Source organism: Colius striatus, chromosome 2 (assembly GCF_028858725.1).
Source record: "Colius striatus isolate bColStr4 chromosome 2, bColStr4.1.hap1, whole genome shotgun sequence".
Taxonomy (NCBI): Eukaryota; Metazoa; Chordata; class Aves; order Coliiformes; family Coliidae; genus Colius; species Colius striatus.
Window position 1 is genome coordinate 94,641,515 of NC_084760.1, and position 16,445 is coordinate 94,657,959.

The window sequence follows — 16,445 nt, forward strand, 5'->3', positions numbered from 1 at the left end:
GAATGTGGGAGAAAGCCATCATACATTTTTAATCTCATTCTGATAAGAGATCAGTGAGCAAAGTTTCTATTCATGCCAGTCTGACTTATTTTTGGGGCCAACTTTGTCTTCCCAGTTAAGACAAAAGTCAATGAAATGCCTGTATCATTTCATAGAATAACAGAATCATAGAATGGTAGGGGTTGGAAGGGACCTTTAGAGATCATTTAGTCCAACCCCCCTTACAAAGCAAGTCCACCTAGATCAGGTCACACGGGAATGTGTCCAGGTGGGTCCTGAAGACCTCCAAGGAAGGAGACTCCACAACACCCCTGGACAGCCTGTGTCACTGCTCCGTCACCCCCACAGTGAAACAGTTTTTCCTTATGTTTAAATGAAACTTTTTGTGTTCCAGCTTCATCCCATTACCCCTTGTCCTGTCACTAGATACAATTAAAAAATAATGATGCCCCAAGAGAAAGAGTAAATTTGAGAAGACATGGTCTGTCTTAGCAAGATGTTGAGCACAAAGGAATCAAGAAAATTATTCTAGTCCTTGCACATGAGTGCAAATCTCAACCGTGTCCTGGGTCTATCCAGCTATGTTAAATGAGAGACTTACCACTCACCAAAATGAGCACAGCATTGGCTCCATTTGATTGAACCCTGGAGGAAAATATCGAGAACTGAAAACTGTAGAAGTCCCACATCAGCAATTCATTTGATGGAAATCTGATCTCTGCAGGCAGGAAAAGAGACCATAATAACCAGTTTGGAGAGATTTTTACAACATTTCCTGTGCCCACCACACCATTTTCTGCAATAATTGTCATTCCTCTCACCAGCATGTGGTACTCAGGTGGAGTAGGACGATAGCCCAAAATGACATGGTGAAGAGGGCAGGTTGGAGGATGCAGTTCTAAGTTTACGATTGCGCATGTTTCTGTGATTATCCACTAGAGTTAAAGAAGAGGTTGAATGAACAGTCCAGTGGCCCGTAATTAATTCAAGCCATTCAACATTTTTCTCCAGCGAGGAACCTGAGCTCCAAGGAACAGAAGCATATGGCTCAATCCGAAATACCTCTGTGTTGGATTTTATGTTACAGAACCCTTGTATGTACTTCAGTATGTTTCCAGTTGCCTTCCTCTTCTAATAAAAGGACGGCTGAGCCTCAGAGTATTGCTAAAGGTGAATGATTAGGGTTCTCATATTAGGCAAGTGAATATAAGAGACTCAGAAATAAAGGAAAGCAGAGAGAAAACAAGGGGACGACCAAAGCCAGGTTGCGAAAATGCTAATATCTTGGATGGGCTATGCATCTGCACACCTGTATGAGGCTTGATGCAGCATAGAAGCAGCTTCTTTTTGATACAAAGTACATTATCTAACTAATCCTCTGGCGATCACCCTCAAGTTCCTTCCTCAACTCTTCCATACAGAAAAGATCTTAGTTGCCTTTTCAAGCATCGTGTCTGCAATTATGCTCTTCAGCACTACAATTATGGAGGCATTACACTGCGGTTCTGCTCCACAATATCTGTATCTTAACATTAATTTGATATAAGCAGAAGAATAAGCGCATGACAGAATAATTGCACTCTAATGATTATATAGTTAAAGTACCTGGATTATAAAAATATACATGCATTAAGTATCAAACTAAAGAGATAATAATAAGTCATTAATTCATATAGGCAACTTCCAGAAATATGAATGAGTTATGATTAGCTATCCTGAGGCATAGCACTAATGTAATTACAGTAATTATGTTGTATTTATTAAAGGTAAGAAAGGGGAAATTGTTGCATGAACTTTTCTTGAGGCTGTTGTTTTCATTCCGAAATGGAAGAATTTTGTTCGTTTTTTTAGAATGACTTATGTGCTAACATTTCTCCTCCTCTACTTCTCATCTCTTTTTTTTTTTTCCCCTACAGGGGAAAGACATCCAGGGTTGGGGGACATCCAAGACATTTTGGGGACGTCAGCCTTTAAGGAGGTAATGAAGCCAGAAATAAAAGGAAGGTAAGACAGGGAGGCAAAGGAAGGATGAGAAGGGAAAGGAGAGAACCGAATAGCTCTGCCTGTCATTGCCTCCACGGAGAAGCAGAGAAGAGGCGGGGAATGGGATGCCGGAGCCCCTCAAGACGCGCGGGCGGCGGCCGGGCTTAGGGGCCGGTGTCCGGTCCCGGCCCCAGCGGGCCATGCGGAGATGCGGCTGCAGCCCTGCCCTTCCCAGAGCCGCGGGCCGTCCCCCCAGCCCCCAGCCCGGGGTCCACGCGTCCGCCACCCGCCATCCCCAGAGCCGTGCGCGCGGTCCCGGGGCGGGCGCTCTCTCGGCGGGGCTGCGAGCGCCCGGCAGCCGCCGGGCCGTTTTTTTCCTCAATGAACGCGCCGGCAGCCGCCGCGCGGCCGGTCCGCGCCCGCCCCGCCCCCGGTACATTTGCATAATGACGGCTGCCGGGGACCGCATTGGCTGCTGGCGGGCGGGCTCGGGCGTGATGTCAGCGCTCGCTGGGTAATGCCTGCGTTGTGGCGGGTAGTTGGAGCCGGCAAAGCCCGCGCAGCGGCGGCTCTGGGCGGACCGGCCCGGCGGCGGCCCCGCGTTCCCCGGGGCGGACCGGCTTCGCGCTCCCCGGGCGGGCCGGCCCGGCGCGCCGCTTCCTGACGCCGCTCGGTAGCCTCCTAGCGCCGCGGACGCAGGACGGGGCGCGGCGCCCCGCGGGGCGCCGTACGGCCGCCACGGGTGGGCAGGTCATGGCGGGGGGCAGGCTGCCCGCCCGCCTCCTGGCCGCCGCCTGCCTCGCCCTGAGCTTGGCCCCGGGAGCGGCGGGGCCGCGGGAGAGCCCCGGCTTGTCGCGGCTGCAGAGGAGGAGCCTGGCGGTGGACTTCGTCGTGCCCTCGCTGTTTCGCACCTACGTGCGGGAGCTGGTGCTGGGGCCGCCGGGGCGCGCCGCGGCGCGGTGCCGCCTGCGGCTGGACTGCGCGCCTCTGCTGCGCGTTGCCCGCGGGGGGCTGCCGCGGGCCGCGCCGCCCGCCTCCCCCGGCGGGCCCTCGGCGGCAGGGCGGCGGCTGCGGCGCGCCAAGCAGCTGGTGCTGGAGGTGGGCGAGGGAAGCCTGCGGGACGGCTGCGCCGGCGAACCGCCGCCGGGCTCCGGCGGGGCGCAGCTGGAGTTCAACCTCACCGAGCTCTTCGCCTGGTGGCTCCGCGCCGGCGACGGGCGGCTGCGGGTGCGGCTGATGCCCGAGCGCCGCGGCGCCCTCCCCGGCAGCGAGCGCGGGCTGTCGGCGGCCATCCGCGCCGCCCGCCCCCGCCTCCTCTTCCACGTCTCGGCGGCAGGTGAGCCGTGCGTTGCATGCCGCGCACCGCGCCGGGCAGCGCCCCTCGCCCACTCCCGCCGGGTCCCTGCCGCGGGCGTCCCCGCGGAGCCCCACCGCCGCAGCGGGCGCGGAGTCTCGGCGGCGAAGGGTGTCATCTCCAGCGGGACGTACGTCCGGTCTCTCCGCGTAAACCCCGTCGCCGGCAGCCCGGCGTGTGCGGGAGGCGCGGATTCCCCCGAGGAGGGCTGTGCTTTGCCGGTGCAAAAATGCACCGAGGGGCTTTTGTGGGGCCAGGAGAACTGTTTTGAAATTGCTGAGGGATTTTTACGAATGTTAAGAGTTCTTTCGTACCAGACGACTGCAAGCGAGACCCAAAGGTTAAAGTGTCGTTGGTCTAAGGACAGCAAGATCAGGTTCTTTGAAACTCAGAAAATGTCATCTTAAAAAGGGAAGCTTCTTCAAACTACTGCGAGTGATTCCAGAGTTATGTGCAGGCAGACTTCAGGGAACAGCATGGACAGTTCCAAAGCTGGGGCTGACCAGCAGATTTGTTTTTAATGTTATGGGTATGTTTATCAATAGTATTAGTCGTCACTAAACATACACGGTGATAGCTGACAGACAAACCTACAAGAAGAAGGTCCTCCTCCGAGTTTCGTGTATCTGGAACTGAGTTAATTTCTTCTCCTTTTAAAACCACAGAGGATCCTTAGTGAACTGCACTGTATCGGCTACAGGAAAACAAGAAAATTGTACATTTGAGGAGGCTCATGAATCACTGGTACTTCTGTGAACAGAGAAGCTGGCTTGAAATTTTGGTTCTGGATGGCAGTGATTTGCAGTCAGGGTATGGGGCAGCTCCATTATCTGAAATCAAGTGTCTGCTTGGGGACAGTGATCATGAGAGATTTTTATTCTCTGTGAATATTGCACCTTTAACACAAACTCTGATTCAGGCTCTTCCACTAAAAGAATATAATACCTAGAAGACTGCAGAGCCAAACAATTCGTCACAGCGAGTTAACTTAGGTAGCTTTTATGAAGCTCTGTTGAAGTAAATGGAGTGTCCCTGAGTAGCCACCTACTTAATAGACCACAGAATATACTTAAGTAAATTCACAAGAGGTTAGACAAGTCAGCACTGGGTTTTGAATATAAAGTTGGAGCAACTGATTTTTGATGCCGATCTGAAAAGCTAGGCCAGCAGTCTCAATAACTATGCACTGACCCCATCTCATTCTTTGCCTGAAACGAAAATCAAAGCAGACTGTCAGCAGGCAGTGTGATCGAAACCGAAGTGAGATACCTGGGCTAGCTCCTCCTATGTCAGCTCTGGCAGGGCTATCGCAGAGGAGCTGTCTACCACAAGGTGGCTAGGTGAGGCCAACACACCCTCCTTTCCAGCAAGTCTTGCCTTAGAATCATAGTTTTACTACATTGCAGTAAAAAAAGAATAATAAAACTTAAGACACCAAAACCCACTGTCTCTTTATTTTCTCTTTGGGCAGTTTATTGTGAGTAGCAGTTATTTTGCTTTACAGATCTCTCTCTTTGGCAGTGAAAATGCAGCCTTAGCTTTTAATGCCATCTTGACTCTGATGCTTATAGCAATAAAGGAGCTGGGAGTTATGTGTTTGTCTTCTTTGAGGATGCAGGTGTGTGGTTTTTCTTTTTTTTTTTTCACCTGAGTGAAGGGTACACATCTGAACTAACGAGGGCTCTGATCTTGTGAATGCAGTTCAGGTGGAGCTTTAACCAAAGTTAGTAAAACCTGTAGGCTCTGGATGTTGTCTCTTGTCCCACAGTTGAAAAGATGGGATAGCTATGGCCTTGTAAAATCGTGGGCAGCACTGTTCTTACTGCAACACAGTCGTGCAAAGACAATCCCAGGGAATGCAGGCAAAGGAAGAGCAGAGGCAGGGAATGGGGAACCTCATTTACCTGTATCATAGAAGTAACTTTTCTTAGCAGCTGACAGCTCTAAGAATCTCTTGAATTCTATGTCAAGGTTGGCTACATGCCTAAGTTGTGAACTGTATATTTGGTTTTTCAGTATTGAGACCTTAGTGGAGTTCTAGTGTTACGTGGCTTTGCGCTGGATTGTAATGTAGGTTTGTTTAAAAACATTAAGAACCCATTCTCTCTGCTCTGTGAAAGAGCTGCCTGTGCCAGCGCCACCTGTCACTGCCATGTTTAAATTTGTGCTGTGTAGCCCTGCCGACAGCAGGATGTGCTGACACGGTGATAACAGCCTGAACAACATCTACCAGCCCGTAAGTGTACAGATCTCAGTTATTATTAACACCATTGCAGCTAATGTGTATGGGGCTTATCTAAAGCCCTTCCTAAGGCAACCGAGCCTGTCCTTCACTGGTTAAGCTAATTGGAAATGGGTTTCAAACAACACAATTCTCCCATCAGCAATGTAAAGCTGCATCACTCATATTGACATACTTAGCTCTTTTTTTTCTTGCTTTTTTTTTATTCTCCCCCCCCCCCCCTCTGCTGGAGATGCCCAGGATTGCAGTACTTCCCAGGAAAAGATATAATTAGCTTGCTAAATTATTTTTGCCAAATTATCCTCTGTGTGAATGGAGAATGAGTTATATTTTGGGATGGGAAAAAATTGCAAGGGTATGAATTCCTATTGACTTTAAGGGTGACAACAGAGTCCTGTAAATAATGCTTTATCCTCTTTAGCTGTTACACTCTCCAATACTGACGTTATAAAGATGTTAACTAGAGCAAACCTTTTCCCTTTTTAACAGCATGTTTTCACAAAGCGTAAAGCAATTTGTCTCACTGTATTACTGAGCAATTAGTAAAGGATGTACTACTGGACTGCTGTTGTTTAACAGACAAACCATAAAGTTCACAGGAATTTCTGCAGGGCTCTTCTGCAAATCCTTTCAATTGCTAGACCTCTATCACATACTCATCCTCATGGGAACAGAGCATCCTGCAAGGAAAAGCTTGCACTTAGAGAACCTGTGGTCCTCAACCCATCTACCATTTCTGTGTCAGCTTGGCCTTTTTGAAATCGGGTAAGAGAGTCTTCCTCTCTTAGAAATGTTTTCAGAATTAATCCTGGCTTCTGCTCCTTCCACCGGTGCTGCTACGAGACAGAAAAAGGAAATTAATTTCAAGCATTTCTGTGGAAAAACACGACAAAAAATGCAGAGGAAGGGAGAGATGAGCTTGGAGAGAATTGCAGTGTTGCAGATCTCCCATATTTTAGGTGAACCTCTCAACTACTAGGTTGCTGTTGACTTTACTCTCACTGTCTTTGGTTTTCACTGTAAATTCCACCCTACCTCCAAGGAGACTTTTCCCATTGCCATGGGAAACTGAACAGTGAGCAGACCTTTCTGTCAGAAGAGTCCTGGCCAGTTTAAATTTTGATCTTACAGGATTCCCTATGTAGTGTCGAAACACAGGGAGATCTGTGTAGCAGAGAACTCGCTGGACAGCTCATTGAGCTTTCTTGGGGGGAAAAAGCCCTAGTCTCTGTATAGAGACTATCAATTTAAGAACTGCCTGAGCATCAGCACTGACTGCCCCTTGCATAACTTATCCTCTGCTGCTGGGCTAAAATTACTCCTAGGACTTTTAAGATCCGATAGGGTAGCATATGTTGTAGAGAGTTCTAGTGAGGGCCTTCTTGGCAAATGCATCCCACATCATCTGGTGTCGGTAGACATGGGTTTAGAGTAGTCCAAGGTAAGTGTCCTATACTCTCATGGGCTCCATAAGTGATCCAGAGCCCGTGCACCCTAATTCTGCTTTGGCATTGGATTTTTTTTTCATTTTAACATCACAGGTAACAAGTCTACTCACTGTAGGGTACCTGAGCCACAAATGTTGCTAAATATGTTTCTCACAAGTTTACTCAGAAAGTTTAATAAGCTGAAATGGCCATAAAATAACTTCCCATGAGAACTAATTGCTACTTACATATGCAGCGGTGGGAAGCATATGTTAAAAAGGGGCATACAGGGGTGAAAATGAGTCATTTCTCCCTCTAAAGGTCAATGTACTTTCATTCATGAAATAGATTTAACATTCCAATTATATTTTTTAAGTAGCAATGCATAACTTTTCATCCTCTGGCTAGGCGAAATATTACTCCTGCACTGTGGCCTTCATCTAAAATTTTATTAACTTGCCACATGTATTTTCCCTGAAACTATCTGTATTCTCTATATACCAATGCTATTATAATGCTGAGGCAATTAGGCTTCACATCTTTAGGGTACTACTGCCATGCACCTGAACTCATTTGCAGGACAAACCCTTTGCCTAAGGATTAGAAAGAATTTCAGACTACATGAAAATGGTTTTGAAAGTGGACATTTTGTAAATGAAAATCAGAGCTCCAAGATGAACTTTCCCTGTAGTAAAGTTCACAGAATTCTTTCTGCATGGTTTAGAGGTACCAACATTTAACTGAGGTCTCTTAGTCTCATTTTTCTTTGGTTATTTTTTTGGTTTTGGGGTTTTTTTTTTCTGCTTTCGTGGAACAAAGTTTGGAGTTGTGCCATACTAAGCAGAAAACTGGTAGAAGACATCAGTCTCTTTCCAGTTGCTCTTTATTTTTCTCTCATCCTCTACTATATGTAACATCTGAGATCTGATCTTGCTCTTCTGATAAATCAGGGGCAAAAGTTGGCAAATAAGATTGAAGCATTGCAGTAGTGCCTCTGAAAGGTTGTCACTGTAGTGCAAGTGGTTTTGCTCTTTTCTGCTGGGGTTTTGTGCTTTGCTTTGGCTATCAGGCTAGTTTTGCCTGTCCAAAGTTAAGGACTGACCTAAGTTGTACTTCAGTTCACACAAGACATGAACTAGTGCAAATTGAGGTTTTCCTTTTCTGCCCTTGGGTTCTCATGGGTGCCAGTGTGCTGCATACTGATTAGAGCTGTTAAATCGCAGCAAATCCTAAGTGTGCTTAGGAATATCTTTCTCAGTCCTTCCTGCCCTAAGTATTAGGTCTATAGCACCACCCTCTAGACCTCCAGCCACTGGTGCTCTCCAGAAGTATGGATGTAGGTAGTCTGCATTGCTTCTTCTTCAACTCTAAATGCTCTTGAAGGGGAAATTGATTGCCTAATGATGGGTTTGCCTGTCTTTGTGGGCAGCACAATCCTTGGTCCTGCTGCTGTCCTGCCTGTTCCTGTCCAAGTCCCTTGCTGACTCCATCAGTGCCAAGAAAACTCAAAGCATGCTGCTCTCTCAGCTGGCGATGCCTTGTTCACTATTGCCATGCTGACCACAAAAACTTAGAGCTCTGCAAATTCATTGCCAATATTTGTCAGATAATATTAGAAATAATGCTGTGTCTTTTGAGTGGTTAATTGAAGACATGCTGTGATCGCTATTGCATATGGTTTTGCTTGGACCAGAGTTATGTGGTAACACTGGTCTTCCATGGCAGTCAGGATTATACACAATGTGTTTATGATTTCTGGTTCTGTTTTCTGCAAATTTTGCTTGCTTGTAGGCTCATTGTTCTTTTGAATGTTCTTATTCATAAACATATTCAGTAAAAAAAACATAAACAAACACCAAAAGGAGCATAAGTATCAGTTTGTTATGTTTGGGGTTATTCTTTAATTTGAATGAACATTTATAGCACATTTTAAAAAGACATTTTCCCAAAACTTGCTGTGGTTTTATTTCCCCATCGTTAAAAACAGGGACTGAATACCTACAGTAGGGAAGTACACTGGAAGACTTAAGTGCTTGATTATACAACTTCAGAGACACTCCTCAAAATCAAAGGCAGTTTTGCAGTGTCTGATTGAACCGTGTCCTGAAGTAATCTGGTCATTTGGTTCACTGCACATCTCGCATGAACATTGCATGACAGTAAATAAAATCTCTGACAGTGTTTTGACAAAACAGTAAAAAAAAGTAGAAAGAGTGAGAGGAGATTGGCAGTATTTAGCACCTACTTCTCAAATTCCCAAATAAATGAGCCTTATCGTAGTAGTGGAGGAATCCCCTCTTCACTACATCTGCTCACTCATTTGAGGTGATGGTGTTTTGGGAGACCAAGTTGTGATTTTCTTCCCAGGTGGCAGCAAAATCACCTGCCTGGACATTTGCCATCTTTCAGTTGTCATATCAAAGCATCTGCTTGGGCTACCCAGAACTAGAGTACTAAGACTAGGACATCTACTTCTTTCGACACCAGAGATCTACCTAACAGTCAACAGCAGTTCAGGTTGCCTGCTTTACAAATCTCTTTCTACCCACTGAGCATCTGTTTCCTGAGAAGCCACTTCCGAACTCAGTGGGGCTGCTGAGAGTGCAGTGCTGAGCTGAGAAAGGTCCTTTATGAAATGTGTGCCACATTTGTCTTGCATCTCTAATTCAGAAAAATTTGGTTGGAGAAAAATGTCATGGAAGCATAAATGCAGATTTGATAAGTCTGACCTTTCTTTTCTTGCGAACAATAAATGTCAGAAAGCTTAAAATGACAAGCTGGAATGGCTGGAGGTTATTTATGTGTTTAAATATTTAGGCAAGAAACACATTTTGAGACTAAAGTCTAATTTACATGAGTATTTTGATTTATGACTGAGACGGCCGAGTAGCTTCATGGTTGTCACTACCCTGCTTAGCATGGCTGCTCAGAAATTCCCTGTGACAGCATAGATGGGACTTAGATATCTCTACTTTCAGAAGCTATAAACTATGCCAGTTGTAGTAAAGGAGAATCACCTTCACTTATTAGTCATGTAGGATCTCTGACATGTGGCTGAGTGTTCTAGCTGTATCCTGTAGAAAATTGCTGGTGGCTGCCTGCAGACAGATTTCAGTGACGTTTCTGACAGCAGATGTTTTAAAGAAAATAGTGAACTGTTGTATAAGTATGGAATCGAGCATGAAAAACTAGGTACTAAACATGAAGTGATCCTTGCAGTTCAAAAACAGATACTTTGCATTTATTTCTCCTTTTACCAAAGAGCTTCAGTAGGTACCTGCAAGACTAGCTGCAAAAATCGAGTTCTGCCTTGACTTTAACTTAATTATCTTGCAGTATTGGGTCTGTCATCAGTGACTGGCACAGAGCGAGCAGAGAGGAGGAGAGAATCACATGCAGAGCTGGGTTCAGAAGGGAGGCTGTGTATACACATCTCTGGCACTCACGTGTGACACAAAATACTTCCCTTGGAGGCAGGTACTTCCTTTGCAAGGCAAGGGTGGTTTTGACTGCTTTTGAATTCCGGTGACAGAATGTGCAACTTTCTAAGAACCTTAACAGAGACAATAAGGTGCTGTCTGAACTCTCAGATCCTTAAAGGGAAAACAAACAGCCTACCATATTTATATGTTCCCATCTGTGTCATGTTAATCATAGGACTGCTGTTTCCTTCACTTCAGTGAAGTTCCTTAACTTCTGAAACTTAAAGATGCCATCTGTTTTGTTTAATGCTACAGGACAATGAGTTTCTGGTTGTTTTAAAAACCATGAGCCCTGCCTTTGACTTTTAAAACACCACCTATCTTGAAGCCAAATGGTCAAATTTAGATTTGTAGCTTGAACACTTCATGAGGCTTTGGCCAGAGTTACTTATAACCCTATGAAATGTGAAGAAGAGTGGGATAGGTCACGGTCCCTTTGCCCCTGGCCAGGCTGCATTTAACAGCTGTGGCTAAGCACCATCTTTGTAGTGAGAAGCTGCTAGTGTTGGCTGCTCTTGGCTACTGGGGGTTGCTGAACAAACTGAGCAATGGCTGTCCTGGGAATGGAAAAACATTGTGGAGGCAGTGGGAGAAGGTTTGTCCTTCATGATTTCCTACTTAAATTTTAGAAATGAATGCAGAGTGAAGGATTTAAGATTGTTTGAAACTTCAGTGGCTTACCTTTATCTTTTCATGGATTACTGATGGCAAAGTGGAGATAGTAGGCAGGAATCTTACATCTAGATGGTTCTAGAAATGTGGAGTATCCCCTTTAGAATTTGTCTCTAGCACCTCTTCAGTTCAATTTGCAAATGGCAAAAGTCTGTCAGTGGTAGTCCAATGTTTACATCAAGGCAGAAGAGCTACCTTTCCTGCCCAAACACAAGGCCATGTGCTGAATCCATTTTGGACTAGGATTTCCCCTTTAGCAGTGTGCTGTGAAGAAAGAGCTGCAGTCTCTTTCAGCAAACTTCTCCCTTTTTTGTTACTGGCAAGCCTCTCTGGTCTCATATCTTACAACACCTTATGATGAAAAAAAAACATGAGTCTGTCTCTGAACGAAGGGGGAGATGATGGTTCTGTGTAAGGTGAAGATCAGAGAACACTTAGTGGTGGGTGTAGGGGGAAAAAATAAGGGATATTGCAGTGGTGAGGGTGGGTATACAGTGTGATATGGCCATGTGCAGATTCTTGTGGTATGTATTTCTTGATGTCTGTTAGGAAGAGGTAATACTAGTCTATATACAGGCAGAAAGTTGTGCATCAGTAGTTATATCAGAAGTGGTGTTTCTCTGTGTGTCATTGCTTTGAGGACTTTTGCGGTTTTGAAGATTTCTTTCCAGTTCCGTTTTGAAAGCTTGCATGGTTCTTCTGAATGCAGTCACTGTAGTGCCTGTGACATGCAGCTGAGTATCTGTGACTTCACCTATTATAAATCTGTGGTGATCCTTCAGAGCTCTGCAAGTTGCAGCAGACCTCCAATTACAACTTGCACATTGGCATTCGCCCGCCGTTTCTACTGGCCCATTAAGTAACGGGCTATCTCTGATGCATCAGCATGTCTGGGCTTTTTATAGCCTCTTTCACGTTAGATTCTCTAAGTACTTTAAGCCTTATAACCCTGGTGACAATGTGAAGAATTTTTATATATACTTTACAGAGAGATCACAGAAGCCAGGGATGGAAAAAGCATTATTTGATTATGTTCGACTGGAAGTGCTGAATACCATTTTTCTCGTATAGAATATCCCAAATAGTGATGTCTCTTTGTGCTTCAGCCAAAAGGCCAAGAAAGATCAAAGAATTAGAGTTGAGAGGCTTGCTAACTCCCTGGAAATACTGCAGCAGTTATTGGCAAAACCACCTTAAGAGTCTTCTCTGCTCCACACTATGATTGTGATGCTTGTCTTTCAAATAATTTGGGTTTTGTCACGTTCCACACTTTCTACAATATCACTTGCTTTCTGATTTAAGGGAGCATCTGTGATATGCCGAGCTTCTCCCTATCTTCAGACGTTGCCATGTGGCATTTCCATTTGTGGGGCAGCGTATGTCAGCATTGGAGAGCGTGATGCAATGGTTATTTCTGAGGGACATTTCATTATTGATGCTAATTAAACTTGAAACTAATGAGAAAGGATTACTTTTCAGGGCTGGAGAGGAGGCTGGAATAGTTATTATAGGTTAATTGTTCTTCCGAAAGAGTCGGTTTAAGTAACAATCAATTTTGTCAACTTTTTTCCTTACATTGTACAAGAGCCTTGTTTGAAGAGGATTCAAAATATAATTGCTGCACTGACCTCATCTAGCTCTCAATCAGTAATCTTCTTCCATCAGCAAAAGGTTAATAAAATCTTTAAGAAAAGGAATTCTGTGCCTTATCTATGTGTAGACAATTCAGAATAGGTCTCCATGCAAGTATTTCCTCTTACCCTTCTGCATGATTTCCTTGGCTTACTTTTTAGATTTGAAAAATGTCATATTTCGTAAAGCTTCCAAATGTTGCTTTGCAAAAAGGGTTGCTTTGCAAAAGAGGTGCATTACAGCAGTGGAGAGGTAACCTACTCAGGACTGGCTTGAGCATCAGCACAGAAGTTAGAACTTGCTTCCCTATTCTTTTTTAACTGTGGTCAGCCTTAAAAATCTCTCACTTTACAGGACACTGAGGTGTCTACATGATGGTTATTATTTGCTATGTAATTGAGGCAAGGAGGAGCTGAGTCTCCTTTTACATAGGAGCCAAGGTCCCTTTCTCACTGGGAAGCTGGGCTTTTGATTAGGAGAACACACAGCGGTCCCGTTTGCTCCTTTCTAGCTCTTACATTTCATTCTCTTGGCTTCTTGTAGAGATGAGGAATGGCTTCAGACTGTTGCAATACTATACTACAAAAAGGGAAAGGGCGAGCTGGATTAGTGATATTGTGAGTGTGGAAAGCTGAATAAAATGTTTGTGGGCAGGGAGGATATCAGTCATTGTTAGCTGTAAATGTTAGGGGATCTTAAGTGCTTTGTTAACCACTTGCCTGATACCTTCTGTTAGGGCATCAGCTTTGCAGATTCGGAGCTCTTGTATTAACGTGAGGGCTGTGAAGGCAAATGTTCTTTTGTGAAGGTAGTGCTGTGAGCAACAAGGGCTCAAATGAATGGTGGGAGGTTTCACCTTAAGAGAGGCCCTTGGTGCTGGGGTGATTTACCTACAAAGTGCACATTCCTACCTTAAAAGGACAAGATTCACCAATCTTGAATTGAAGAAAAGAGTTACATCCTCCATTTGGGCAGTGGTGTCAAGTTCAAAGATAAAACAGCCTCTGAATAATTGTTCTGGCCACAGGACTCTGCTTAGGCCAGCTCATAGGATTTTGGATGATATTTGAAGTACCGAGTCACTTTTGCAGTTAAGAATTTAAATTGCACAAAGATTGATCAAAAGCCCAGTGTTTCTTTCTCTGCCTTGCCAGCCTACTGTCCTTTATCTCCTGAAACAAAGCAGCATTAACTTTTAAGATCTGATTCAATAACATTTTATGGACAATAATTATGACTGATATTAAGCTTTCAGCAACCAGTCTGTATGGAGGCTTAATGTATTGAGGTTTATTACCAGTGTAACCTATCTTTTTACATCAGTTGTAAAGCAATATCAACTATACCAATAAGACTAGAAGAAAATATCAATGAACTCTTTGCCTCTGCTTCTCTGCAGGGTGTTCATATGCTTGCCACTGTGGGAGTTTGCTGGTGAAGAGGTTTTGTTTGCAGAGTCTGTTTATGTAACTGCAGAGTTGTGATGAATGAATGAATGAGTGAATGAATGAGCTACAGCAATCCTGTGCTGGGAGAAGGAATCCATTAGTGGATAGACCCTGGAGACCAATTGATCATTCTTTCCCTTTTAATAATAAGTGTGTGAATTCAGAGTTTTCAGAGATGCTATTTAGTGCCAAGCTTCACAACTTCCTCTAAGGCTTATCCCAGTAGTGGAAGTTCTTGGACATATGAAACTTAGTTAGACACCTCATATTAGCGATTTTTTTTTTTGTGGGTTCCCCCCCCCCCCCCCAATAAGTTTTGCAGTTTCCCTGATCTCATTGAGACATAGTTGTTTGAACATGTCATAACTGTTTATAGAGATGGTCCCTGAAGACCAGGTTATGAAGGAGAAAGCTCTGGTAGTTTCTAGGTCTTCAAGTGCCATGCACAGTATTCTAATACAAATTACAGTATGAGAAAGGAAACTTGCCTTAGTTTCCATACAGGGTCATCACAGAAAGTTCTACTATTGTATTGACACTGAAAAATGTCACCTGAAGGAGCCAGGGCTGGATCCTTGCTCAGCTGAACCTTGTGATGTCCATGCATCATTAACTGTAACTGTACTATATAGTTGCCTTTTTTTGCCTTGCTCCTCCTCATAACTTTCTGTATAAGGAAATCCACCTCTCTGGTAAGTTCAAATATAATGCTATCTGCTTTTGTCCTTTTTGCCTTTTTGATGGGAAAGCAGAAGGGAATTCTAAAGTGCTCTGGGAGCTACATGGAGGCCTTGCTTTGACATCTCTAAATATGTGAGTAATGGGGTGCTTAGAACCGATTTTACGTGTGATGGATGCTCAACAATAAGGAATCACAAATTGTGGGCAGCAGAGCTTAGAGAGGAGAGCTGCTCAACAAGATTAATGGGAAGGGAGACCTTTAGTGTAATGAAAGACACAGTTCAAGCTTGAAAACAGACAATGACACACTAGACCGACTCTTGAGGAACTGGACAGTCAGGTTTCCTCTGCAGGCAGCAATCCAATGCATTTGTAGAGCCCCTTCCTAGATAGGAAACAGGACAGCTGTGAGACAAAGCACCGTAATTCTGACATTGCCCACAAGTGAGTACACTAAGGGATGGGATTGTCTAAGGGCTATCTGTCAAGCTGATTGTAGGGATGTTGGAAGAAACCTAGACATTTCTTTTGTTCTGAGAAGTGTAAGACAGTAAGAAAACAAAGTGTTGCTATGGTAGAACATAGCTGGATCTAAACACTATGGGGTTAACTATCTCACTAGTACTTGGTGTAAGGTTGAGGCTCAAGCCAGTAAGATCCTCCTTGAATCTCATCTAGAAAGATTTGCCTGTAGAAATGAAAACTCATGAACTTAGACAAATCATTCAAGTGAAACACAATTAAAAAAACCCCCACAAAACTATGTCCCCTTTCAATCAGGTAGTTAATAAAAGTTTAAAGGTGTATGTTATTACTAGTATAAATATCAAGTTTAAAAGACAACAAATGCCTCAGTATTTTTATTGGAAATAATAAAAAAGCCCAACAGGTGAAAGTGTAGCTTATCTTCCCCTTCCACTGTAAGCTGCAAGCTGTTATTAACTGAATGTCACGACTAAGGGGGTGTGAGCAGGGAGCAGAATTAGCAAAATGTTACTGGGACTGGCTACAGGATCATTGTTATGACTGCAACTGTTATTCTCTGTCTCTGACAAGGATAATAACGTGTGGAAATGAAGCCAGCAAACATGTAAGATACATCTAAATATGGGGGACAAAACAGCAAATAATAACTGGACCAGTAATCAGATGCAGAAGGCCTTATCTGTAAGTACAGTGGCTTGAAAGATGGCATTGCTGGTAGATAAACATTAAGAGGACTATGAAGCTGAGAATAAATAGAGCAATATCCTCTAAACAGTGAAGAGCTGGAGCATAAGACCCTGGAAAGACATTCAGGACTTATTGCATAAGAAAGATCCCTAAAGCTGTCAAGCAGATGTGCATCTGGTAAGTAGATGACTTGCTGGGATGTTGACTGAAATGGTAGAAGAAATAAATCAAAGGGGATTGCATTAGTGTAACTGAAGGCAGTATATTACTTTGCTTTGAAGTATAGTGTCCTGTGGAGAAAGCAATGACTGTCATCCCATAAGAATGATCAAACTGAGTGGAGACAAGTCC

General features: G+C 44.3%; 1 protein-coding gene across 1 annotated transcript in view; it reads left to right on the forward strand.

Moving 5' to 3' along the window:
• The first annotated feature begins 2,736 nt into the window (after positions 1-2,736).
• ALK (ALK receptor tyrosine kinase) overlaps positions 2,737-16,445 on the forward strand; it is a 321,490-nt gene continuing 307,781 nt past the window's right edge. The window contains exon 1 of the mRNA XM_061989641.1: positions 2,737-3,319. Coding sequence (XP_061845625.1) covers positions 2,737-3,319 — 583 coding nt within the window. The remainder of the gene's footprint in view (positions 3,320-16,445) is intronic.